The sequence below is a fragment of the Pleurodeles waltl genome, chromosome 8, assembly GCF_031143425.1.
Source record: "Pleurodeles waltl isolate 20211129_DDA chromosome 8, aPleWal1.hap1.20221129, whole genome shotgun sequence".
NCBI lineage: Eukaryota > Metazoa > Chordata > Amphibia > Caudata > Salamandridae > Pleurodeles > Pleurodeles waltl.
The window spans coordinates 214050632-214063262 of NC_090447.1; the positions used below are offsets into that span (position 1 = coordinate 214050632).

At 40.1% G+C, this 12631-nt stretch overlaps 1 protein-coding gene across 2 annotated transcripts in view; it reads right to left on the reverse strand.

Moving 5' to 3' along the window:
• Positions 1 to 1535: 1535 nt before the first annotated feature.
• The window catches only part of JAM2 (junctional adhesion molecule 2), a 323144-nt gene continuing 312048 nt past the window's right edge, over positions 1536 to 12631 (reverse strand). The window contains exons 8-10 of one of the 2 annotated variants that reach the window (XM_069204089.1): positions 9745 to 9760; positions 6406 to 6448; positions 1536 to 5382 (exon numbers count right to left, since the gene is read on the reverse strand). In XM_069204089.1, coding sequence (XP_069060190.1) covers positions 5350 to 5382; positions 6406 to 6448; positions 9745 to 9760 — 92 coding nt within the window. In that variant the 3' untranslated portion in view covers positions 1536 to 5349. The remainder of the gene's footprint in view (positions 5383 to 6405; positions 6449 to 9744; positions 9761 to 12631) is intronic. The other variant, XM_069204090.1, reaches the window with a different exon arrangement.

Sequence of the window (12631 nt, forward strand, 5' to 3'; positions counted from 1 at the left end):
GAAGCAACACACTCAAATGGATCTACCGCTTCTTCATAGGCCACACCCAGAGAGTCCAACTCAGAACCAAAGAGCAACATATGCAGCGTCGCATAAGGATCCTCACTCAGCCCCACCCTTTACCAACATTTACGTGTCGCCGTTGGCTGAGATTGTTCATTCCCATCGATTCAACATCATCTCATATGCCCATGACACGCAACCCATGCTCTCCCTCTCTGAAGACCACACCACCCCAGAGACAACTTCAGCAACGCCATGACTTACATCGCCGAATGGCTGCAATCCAACTGCTTGAAACTGAACACGGACAAGGCAGAGGTGATCATCATCAAAAACAACCCCCTTCTGATGACCACTGGTGGCCCTCTACATTCAGACAGCCCCTGACCCCAACAGACCACACCTACAATCTCAGCATCACCATCAACAGCAAACTCACCTTCAAATAACAGATTAACACACCAACCAACTCCTGTAGACCCTCCAGAATGCAGCAGAGACACTTGTCCTGGACCTATCCACACAGATCTGCTTCAACCCCACCTCAGAAGGCTCCACTGGCTGGGACAGAAGCCCCAGGGAACTTCCTCAGGTCCAGTTCCCCAACTGCTCCTCATGGGGCACATGGGTGCAGTTTCCTGTGCCACTGGCCCTTGAGAGACCCATTCTAGTCTAGGGGTCAGCTGGAGTCAAAGTCCCATAGTCCATCCTAGCAGGGCACATGGTGGCTTCTCCTTTCAGCTGGGCATTTTCTTGCCATCATTGATCCCAGGTCCAGTGCCTTATTGGATTTTTGTTTTTAACATGTGTGGAGTATTTTTGTGTGGTGTTTTTATTGCTTTTCTGTTTTGAGTGTTGCCCAAATACTTCACACATTGCTTTAACTTGCATGCCTGCTCTGTGCCAAGCTACCAGAGGGTGAGCACAGGTTAATTTATGTTGAGCATCTGACTTATCCTGACTAGGATTGTTGTTCCTGCTTGGACAGAGAGCATGCCTCTGAAAAACAAACTCAATTTCTAACAAAAAGAATAGTTGAGATGGCAGAGTAAGATGGGCTGAATTGCAGATTTCCTTCTGCCTTTGGCAATATTTTCCGTAAGGTTCAAGTAGTGATTTGTCCCAGTGGCCACTGGGTATGGGAACTGGCACTCATTTTTACGCGCTGGGACTTAATTTCATCAGACTTTGCCAAGAGTTATAGGGAAAAATGTAGGAAATAAATAATATTAGGAAAACAGTGACAAAGAGAGGAAGCAGCGATGAAAAAGTACCTGTAAGAGTGGGATAAAGAGGCAAGAACGGTGAACTAGGGATTGTGGTACAAAAAGGCATGAGATGAAATGAAAACTAGGCAGAATGATTTTTTTTTTTAGTATTTTGTTTTACACAAATTCACCACTGTGCTCAACTAATCTGTTTTAAATACGTCTAATACACAACTATACTTTTGGTGTACAATGTTATACTTTGTTTGGGAAAAATAATGTACACTGTAGGATATATTAAAATTCAAAGTTTAGCAATTAATATGAAAAGTTTAAACACTGCTAATTTTATTAAAACCATTTAACTTCCAAGTTTACATTCGCTAAACTGCTACCACAGTAATTAATTTCAAACACAAAAATTCGAAACAGCCACAAACGGTGATATCATTCATAAGCATAGTTTCTGTTTCATGTATAGAGCTGAGATAGTTACGTGCACAATATATTACCCAGAGTAGGGAACTTCACAAATAGAATTTCCATGAACATATGTATATTTGCGAGTACATAGTGATAATACTCAGCTTGGAATCACATACTGCATTGATTGTTACACGTGGTACACAAATATTATACATCAATGTATATCAAATTTTTAGCTGTACATATAAGTCCTTAGTTTATAGGATGAAAGGTTATTGTTTAGTGACACGTCCCTGCTGCAAAGGACATTTTTGGTAAGAATAAAAAAGAGTGAAAGACAAAAGTGTTAATAGAAAGGTTTCTTCAACTTGTGTTTCACGTAAACAATGTTTATACCAAGCAAACCCCTGCTGCTTTGGACTATCAATCATACCACAGTTGCAATTGCATTGGGCATTTCTGGTGGATGGAAATATGGACAATTCTATGATAAAGTATTGAGGACACTGGTCTTGACCCAAAGATTTGGAAAATTCACTCTACTCTGTTTTTCTGTTCATGTGAATAATAAGATGATCTTTTAAGCAATACATATCAAGAGGACTCGCCGACTAAAGGAATGTGCGGATGGCCATTTAAGAGCCTTGAGTTATTAAGCAGAATGATGTGTTGTTGCTAGCAGGTTTTCCAATATTTTTAATTCAGAAGCCAGATGCATCACAGAAAAATGAGTGCATGGTTCTCAGAATTAATCAACTAAAAACTCTAGTACCCCCAATGGGTGCTAATCCATAACGATCCCACCATTTCAAATGGAGAGATATGCATGGTAATTGAAATCCAATATATAAATAAACATTGGGCCCAACTCATGAACAATATGTGATGGATGATTGAGACCTCCAAGCAAAGTGTAAGTTCAATAGTTGAACAGCGTGGAGTGTTTAATCTGCTTCTACATGAAGGTAATAATTGTGTTAATTTCCCTTTTTTTTTTGTCACACTGAAATTTAAATAGGCTGGACAGAAGAGAGATTTATTGAGGTGAGATTGGTGCTGCCGAAGTCTGAGCTTCAAATTGGAAATGGAGTGTGGATGGACACACAAATCTGAAATGTAAAACAAACTGACTTCATTCTGCTTTTGATTTAGCCACTCAGATTTCCAGCTGAGAGCATTCCTAAAGCTAATACTTTCATGGACCTTAGAAGAATGCCCACAGTCCTTGTAAGTGGTTCAACGTCTTCAACTACTTTTTGAAGTCTACCTGTCTTTGACATTTTGGAGTCTACCAGTTTTGCCTTTTTAAACATCTTTGGAAACATCCAACTGCAACACTCATTCTTTTAAATAGAAGCTATACTTCCTCATGAAATGTATTTAATATTTTTGAGAATGATTTCAGTGAAAGACCGACCTGCATATTGTCACTACTGTACCAAAGTTTCTAACTTGACCTCTGCACTTTTGATGTTTTGGGATAAAATCATGGAATTTTCTAATGTTGAAGTTTTTTGTTCACTAAAGATAAGTACAACTCAGCAAATGCTGCAATTGCTTGGCTAATTATGTTTTCCTCTGTTTGGGCAATTTTTCTGCAGTAGCACCCTAAGGGTGATGCATTTGCAAAAATTCCTACAAAGCTATTTACCTTCCAAATATTCTTCACTAATTTAATATCTGAAAAATGAAAGTGGAAAACTGTATACACAGAACAAGATAAGATGCTTATTCAGGGCAACACAGGAAAATAAATTTAGGAACCAATGTAAAATTGATAGAAGCAGAATTCTAACAGGACTCGTCAAAACAACAGAATAATAAAATGTAATCCGCTTTCCAAAGTATCTTTAATTTCTATGTATGCTGAACATTAACATATCAGTACATTGTCAGTTGTGGGTTAGCCTGAAAAAATGGCTACAGTTTACAATTTAATGGGTTGACATGACTAGCTCGATTTTCAAATTGAAGTATGTTCTTTTTTGTATAGTGGCGTCTATAGAAAGCTATGTACATAAGCAACTGTATGTAGCATAATCCTCATGGAATCAAGTATCTCTTCAGTCAAAGAAAAAGGGGTCTAAAGGTCTTACATTCTGAGAGTCATCTGACAATGTTACAGACACTGGGTCGATTCTCAAAAGTATTTATAACTTAGGGAATACTTATTACAGGATTACTCTTATTTAATTTAGGATGCGCCTTTGTGAATCAGCCATGAAATATCCAGCTCTATAAATGCGCAAAAAGGGGGCAGTCCTTTCTATTTGTACTAACTATATATGAATATTCTCTGAAAGTTCCAATTTCAGGTGTCTTAAGGCCATTTCACAAAGGTACGGAATAATACGTAAGGAGTACCTCTCAAGGTACTCCCAAATGCTTTTCTGAAGAGGCCCCACTGTAGTTGCTTCAAGTAATACTGAATCATCTTGTGCAGAACATCACTGATTAGGATTAGGATGTGGCAGAAAGGAGCCTTTTTCAAGCTGGTGATGGCTGTGCCACCACTATTAAGCATTCAGTTTAGATGTAGGTGGTGAGGCCTTGTGACTAGTAGTAGGTTAACTATTGCTACTGACACGTTTGGTGCAGTTGAGCCTTCTTTCTGCTTCTGTTTGTGGACCCATGAAATTTAGCTGTACATGGTCTAGGATCCTAGACTGCTGGAAGAGGTGTTGCAGGTTCCCATTTCGGCGGGTAGAAATACTCTCACCACGCAAATCCATAACATCTAGGCTTCCTTCCATGCCCAAGCCTCTAAAAGAGGGGGCCACTCTGCCTCCCAGCCTAGTGGTCAGAAGGTGAGTTCTAGAGACATGGTGGGAGCAACTCTGGGGCTCGAGCCTTCCAATATCACCATGCAATACTTAGTAATTAAGTGACCCAATAACGCTAGATCAAATAATCTAGATAATAGCTATTCCTAACGCTTCCAGCACGAAATATAGAAAACATCACAATTATCTTAAGCTAACATTATCACCTTTATGTTTTGAAGGCAAGAACATCATGCTGGCCTTGGTTCTTCCTTGAATCTTTTGGATACAAAACCTCATGCTGGCCTTGGTTCTTCCTTGAATCTTTTGGATACAAAAAGCCTAGTCGTTCTTTTGGGGGCTATGTGCTTTCAGCTCACTGTCATTTGATTCTTCTATTAATCAATGAGACAAATTGCAATTCCAACTTTCCTCTAGGTCACATATTTGTTTGCAAATTAAACAAGTTCTGTTTCTGTGAAACTATAATTAGATTCTATGTAACATTATAAAACATACTAAGTGCAGCTAGTGGCATGCTACCTTCTGAAAACATTGTATCTTACATCGAAGGTGACGTTTTGTTGGCAAACTACCTTTCTAGAAGAAGGTAGGACTGATAATTATCCGAGGGCAGAACAAGAAAATTGTCTACAAGGCAAAGTCAGCCTCAGGAGTTGAATCCTTGGAAGCCGGAGACCCTAACAACAGGGTGAAAACGTCTAAATATATACACAGTTCAGCTACCTTACAATGCAGGTGTATTATAAAAACAGTGCTTCTCACTGGACGTCCTGAGAATCCTTTCTTTTTGTAGCAATGGTTTTCAAATTTTCTTGACTTGTAGTGCCTCGTCCAACAACTATAAACAAACAGGTAAACTCAACAGGAGAATCCCTTTTTAACCAGTGATAGCTTTGTTGGGCCCCTCAAAGGAACCAGATCATATTTTATATCACAAAGGACTTTGTGTGCTTGAATTCCTGAAAAATACAATGTAAAATTACACGATTAACACAAAAAAGACACAATCTGCAGACATGTACTGTTTAAACGTATTTCCCTCAATTATGCGAGTGATAATGGATGCACATTGCTGCATAGCTCTCTTCTATAAAAGATCTTTGCATCATTCCAACACGTTTTGCATTATTTATGTCTTACTCCTGTCTCATATGCGATTTATAAAATACTATTCATGCCTGATTCATAGAGCATTTTCTGAGTGTGCTTTGTCTTACTACAGGCGAAACTCACTCATATTTACAAGACAATCTTACTAAATGAAATAAGCTCTGTGAATCACAAAACTGTTGTCTCTGAGATGTTTTCATCTTACTCCTAGATGTTTATGAGAAAGTTACACCAAACCAGGAGTAAAAAAAGAACCGCTAGCAGAAACAGCTGTGAATCAGGCTTAAAATGTCAAGTGTGCTTCCTATTTACGTCAGAAACAACAAATACTTATAGAAAAATCTTCGTGAATTGGCACTCAAAATATTTGTCTTTAATTCTTCTACCATGTATGCACAAATCCTACTGAAATTCAAATATGAAAAACAAATATCTAACGTAATCCTCTGAGAATATGGGATATGCACACAGCTAATCAAAACGTCAGCTGTTTATAAATTGAATAATCAAGATGGCTCTTTTAATTCAAACTATTTGCACGGAGTCCAATTCTTCAAAAGTAACCAAAGGTACTAAATCAATTTTCCTTAGAATTGTTAATAAACTCAGTAGTGCCCCTTTTTCATTCAGTGTACATATCACTGAAGTTTTGTTTTTAAATTATGTTTTCTATTATTCCTTTTTCGCATGTTTGTTTCTTCAGACAGATGAAAACTGAAATGGCTCTATGAACCTGCCTACATAAGCAGCGAAGGGCCAGTCACGAGAGAGAACTTTGCACATGAATTCGTTACATTTTTTTTTTTAACCCAAAACAGAAAGTAGTAATTACATTGCTGTATCGATAGACCCTGATAAAACATTATACTCACGTTTTGTGTTGAAGGAGCAGGTTTGTAGACTGACCTACTCTTTCTATGGAAGTAAAGAAAATAAAGAAAATAGGTTAAGTAAGATCTCAACGAAACTTTTTACTGGTCTGATTTTCTTTGACTGGTGAATAATCTGACATTTGTCCACAGCGGCTAGATTGCCAGTGCCCAAAGCAAAAATCAGTTATCTGTGGAGGCAGTGCCGCGAGTATGAATATACCACATTTAAGGGTATTCACTGTTCCAGGACAGCAAAAATACAGTATCCTTTTTAGGTAGATTACCACTATCCAATCATCATCTGGAAAATGTTATTTTAGAACACTCACTCTAGGAATTTTGATTGCACTGCATTAACAGATCAATGCAATCATCAACAAAAACACCAACAGTATAAAACATGGAAAATTCAAGACAAACTGACACATCTCGGTATTAAAGTGAACTCCTGTAGAATACTGCAGATTTACGATGTTTCAAGTGGCATTTAGGAATAATAATTTCTAGCTATCTTGTTGGCCCAGTAGGCAGATTTTTGTATGGCTCTGGAGTTGATTCAGTTTTCACCACTATTAGGAGTAGCATCTATGACCCCTATCATCATTCTTGCTTCCCTTTGTCTTGTAGGTCTTGAAGGCAGTGTCTTGAACAGAAAGTGAGCATGGCTCTAAGATCCCTATGTATTTTCTGTAGTTGTCAGTCCTTGGTATTCCCTAAGCCAGTCAATAAATGAGGATGCCGGGGGCTGTAAGGGGAACATGGGTTCAACACTTTGAAGTGTTTGCTGTGAACGGGGGCCATGTCACTACAAGTAATTTTGGTGTAGCTGCGTCCATACTTTTCAATTGAATGTTTAACATTTCTGGCATGTCCAGAAGAACTGTGGTAATAGAGTGTATGTTTACTAGTTAAGGTATTATGAATAATTGTGGCATATTGTGTAGAAGTACTCGAGGAGGAAATAAGTGGAGGGAGAATAGAGAACTGTGGTAGTCATGAGCATGAACACAAGCGGTAGGAAAATGGTATCCAGTCAAGTGGATGAGTAATATGGGAAGGAGTAAGCAGACCTCATTAGATTGATAAAACTAGGAGTTTCATTCAATAACTACTCCTTAAAGATGGAAGTAGTTCTGAATTTGATTGTAGTTATTTGTGTACTTTATTATAGCTCTTATGCTGCCAGAGAGCTACTTCACAGCGAAGAGGGAGTCTGAGAGAAGAAAGGGGTGACAAACTAGGTGATGTGGAACATAAGGACAACATTTAGTCTTGAATCCACAGATGGAACGGAACAGGTGTCTTCAGCAACTCTGAACACAAGACTGAAGGCGGAGATGTGGCAGCTGAGTTCCAGTGGGAGAAGCATTGATAGTGAAGGGTTCTATCTCAAAGACTAAAGTAGTTTAACTGCCAAATAGACAGCAGCTTTTAGAAGGCTGCTCTTAGATGTCTTTGTCAGATGGCAGAGAGGCAGCACTCTTGTGAGGTGTGAAACATGGATGTGGAGAACCTAGTGAGTTTTGACAATATATGAGAATTTGGAAAACAGAACTGATGGTAAGCTACATTGTACTGACCAGTGCCCTAGACGTGCTTGCACAACATGAACCCATTTGAAATATGGGTCTAGATTCACAATCCTTTTTGTACCATTCCCCTAGTTCATAGGAAATGTGCTTATGTAAATAACCAACCATATGTTCAAACCAAATTGAGTACATGCAGACATGTGAAGTAGGTGCAATGTTGAGCCATGAGTGCCCTCCAATCACAAAGCTCAGAGCTCCCTCACCTTTACATCCTCCGTGTAGGTATACCCATAAGGTCCTGCCTCTCACATGTATACAGGTGCAACACAAAGGGTGGGACTGATGTGTATGGTTTTGTCGTTGTGTACGCCTTTATATCAAACAATATTAAGGCACTGATATAGTTGCTTAAGTCTACCACTAAATGAGAGATACTAATGGAATCACACACATTTTCCTGTATAAGGCCTTTAAATCCTGTCCATGTGTTCACTGCATTATGGTGGTGGGGGTTCAGGATCCTGCTGCTGTCAGTAGTCCTCTGCCAGTGCCCTGCATATTGTTCTCCCGTAAACTAAAGGGTGGACAGGCACTACTAGTATTCATGGTGGGTTAAGCACTGAATCACTTGTACTGCCAATCTAGTGCTACACCTGCCTGCACGGCATCTTTGTAACTGCACGCCCATGAACAAGATATAATTATTCTGGGTTCCTATCAATATTATTCAGATTAGGGGTAGCACATGGGCTGTACGCTGAAGACCTGGGCCAGGGAGTTTATCGTAATCCAAGGTGAAACATATAATACAGATGAATGTGTCTGCGATGTTCCAGTTACACTCATCAACATACACATCGAGCCTACTGGCAAAACAGTTATGCTTTCCTGCCACTGGGTCAAAGTCACCAGTGTATATGGTTGCTGGGTTAGAAAGTCAATGGGATGCAGGACATTTTGTCCTCTGCAACACAAGCTTTTACTAGATTCCATGTACATATATCTCTATGGCATAAAAATAAAACTGGGGAGGCAGAAATCCTGTATATTATTTAAGTTTGAATTATACACAATTACATTTTAAATATTTAGGTTCCAAGCACAGAGAGATTGAGTAATTTGCAGGTAATCATACAATTTTCAATTAAGTGCCTATCTGGGCTTCAAAGCTGGGTCCCCAGATTAGGCAGCTCAACCATTAGAATTTAGTCTGACACCACAGAACTAGTGCACCTTATGGCCCTCTGACGACATTAGATCCCTTATACGATATGGTTTCACTCGTGTGGCCTCGTCTCCTGGAATGCTGTACTTGATTAAAGTATACCAGTTTGGCCAAGTTAGCGCAACTTTCACTATTTGAGTCAAAGGGCATGTCTGCTGAAATGGCACCTAAGAAGCTGTACATCACTCACCAAGCGCGTTTGGGTTAGAACTCCTTTCGCCACTCTACAGTCTACATAGGTACAATAACATTCCATACTTTGGGCATGTTTGCAGTGTCGCTACACATTTATAATATGGCACGTTTTTATCTCTAATACAAGATGTCTTTCGTCCTGCACTTAAGGCAAAGACTAATGTGCTACATGGAAAGGTGCCACTATCCCAGGCTTCCACTAAAATGCACTAGTGATGCTAACACGGTAGCATCTCGGGTGTTCTTCTAATACACAACATCATACGTGTACACTTCCTGGTCTAACTTTACAAGGTGCTTCAGTAATATCTAAAGGTTTGCAAACAACATCTGCACTTCTCAGGTTTCTCGGCACATTAAGGGTTAACTTCAAACATGTTTACTTACTGTGAAGTATGTCCCCCTGTAGAATACAATGCAAAGAAAAAAAAGAAAGATTATTAACATAATATGTACATTTTAAAACAAACAAACAAACAGGTTAAGACACTACGTTGCTCTTGCTACACTGACCACCATAGAAGTATATTTGATGTGCACCTATAAATTGGGCAGCACAAAAACAGTCTTCCAACAATGCCTGTAAATTATATCGAAATTGAGTTTTAGTTGTTCTCTTTCCATCCATATTTTAAAAGTCAGTTTTTATTGCTATACTCCTGGTTGCAACGCCACATCCACTCTAAAAACAAGTCCACAGTTTTCATAAAAATCCGCTTTCCTTAAAGGACCTCAGAGCATCTTAAACATATGCTGAGCTGATTGATTGTGTTTAAACTTGCCCTGGCTTAGTTGACACGTCGTGTTAGTGCATTACCTCAACGCTACGGTTAGGAAGAGTTGAGGGACATGTTGTGGACAGTGAGTGTAACAGAAAACTGTATCAGTGCTTTAACTTAATTTTTTAAACATTTATATTTTCAGTAGCTTTTTTAGAACGATCAAGGAACCCACGGAAAGCAGAATGAAGGGTTATCAACTGAGACCAGTTATATGATGATAAAAAGAAAAAGTTTAAATATTAGATGAGGATATGTGTATCTGTAAAGCGCACTATGACTCACGAGGGTATCCTGATGCAGGGCAAGTGTGTGTCCCTAGCCCTGCCTAAGGGAGGTTAGTTAACTGAAAAGCCAAGTCTCCAGCTTCTTGTGGAACTCAAGAAGAGAGGCTCTGATATGGAGTGGAAGGTCATTCTACACTTTAGGAGGGATGTAAGAAAGCACCCATCCTCCTGATCCGGTTCGGTATATGCATGGGATGTTGAGAGAAGGAGTCCTGTGGAGCTTAGGTGTCTGGATGGTTGGGGGAAGGAGATGTGACATTTTAGGTAGGTCGTGCCTAGGTTGTGTAGTGCATTGATTGTGTGTGTGGATTTTTAAATAATTTGTTTGTGTATCAGGAGCCAGGGGAGCTCCCTGTGATGTGAATTTCTGTGTGGGAGTTTGAGGTTGAGTCTCATTTCCAAGTTCTGGATGGTTTGTAGTCTTCTGGTGAATTGCTTGGTGATTCTGGCATTAACAGTGCTCCCATAGTCCAGCTTGCTGGTGACTAGGGCATGTGTAACGTTTTTTCTGGTTCGGCTTGGGAGCTATTTGAAGAGGTTTCTAAGCATCTTCAGGGTGTAGAAGCAGGATGCAGTGACATTGCAGACTTTTTCCGTCATGTCCAGTTTGCTGTTAATGATGATGATGATGATGATTAAGAGGTTTATGTCATGTGTGCTTAGGTGTGGGTCTCCAACTGTCCGGCCACTAGTCGGAGTCCCATGTCTTGGTGATCTTGCCACGGATCACTACTACTGTCTTGTTGCTGATCTTACGACAGTTGGCTTTCATTCAGTTAGTGACTTCAGACATGATTGTTTCTTATGCTGGGGGCCTTATCTGAGAGGGAGAGCATGAGTAGCATGTTGTTGGCTTACAAGAGAGAGTTAAGGCCATAAGGTGGATGACATTGGCCCAAGGGATCACATGTGCTATAAAGAGGGTGGGGATGAGCAATGAAACATGTACATTTGTGGGCTTCTAAGGAGTAAGGTTCCAGGCTGACAGCTTGTGTTCTATCTGTTAAGAAGGAGCAGATCCAGTGGAGATAAGGTCCTTGAATGCCAATGCAAGCGCCTGATGAGGATGGTGTGTGAGACCATATTAAATGCTGTAGGGAGCTCCAGGAGAATGAGGCTTGCTGTGTCTCTATTGTCAATGATCATGAGATGTCACATGTAATTGGGATGAGTGCTATTTCTATACTGTGGATGAACCTGAATCTGGACTGTGTGGTATCAAGGAGCTAGTGGCTGCTATGGTGGTTGGTGGACTGTTGGTTGATTTGTTTCTCTAAGACCTTGCTGTGGTATGGTTGGAGGGATATGGGCTATAGATGGAGAGGGTGACTGGGTCAGTGGATGTTTTCTTGGGCAAGGGTGATGGTGGCATGTTTCCAGGTGTCCAGGTATGCAGCGGAGGTGATGGTGGCATTGAGGATGGGTTTTCGTGCTTTGCAGGAGTACTTTGTTGATGTGTAGTGGAAGCACTGGTCAGATGGGGCCCGAGTAGATGGCTTCTGGTAGCAGCAGTTTCAACGGTGGTGATGATGGGCCATGTGGTCTGGGTTCATTATTCAGCTATAATAGGAAGGTGCATTGCAAAGGTGGCAGGGTCCCATTGAGAGTCGATGTTGCCATATATGGAGGACATTTTGATACAGAACAACCCTGAGAGCTTGTTGCAAAGGTATTGGGAAGGACTGATGTTGTCGGAGGCAGCAGGAGGTATGGTGAAATAGGGGCAGGTCAAAAATCTTTAGACAGAGAAGGGTCTTCAGTGGCAGTCTCTCCTGTAGAAAACAATTTTTCAAAAGGAGGAGTCTAAAGAATGGAGCAAAGATCTGTCAATAAACTTTGCATTTTTATTCTTATTGGTTGGTATAGCAGGAACAGTTTTGTTTAAAAAAGATCAAGCATGACAGTCCTTTTACACAAGGCATAAGGTCCTGCAGTCATCCCTTTGTTTTCTTAGACACAATGAAGTGTCATCAGAGTGATATCCATGGCTAGCGGGGTGCAAAGTAGCAAAAAGTATTATGTATACAATGACTTCAATGAAAGCATTGTTTTCAGCTTGAAGTCCCAACCATATAATTATGTGTGAATGAGTACCCACCTTATCCCTTGAAATACTAAAGAGGAGAAAGCTTGTAAACTACCCTAATTTAGAGGGAGAAGAGATAGAAACTGGTTGCTGGGAGTCATGCTGTTGGTTGGGACATTGAA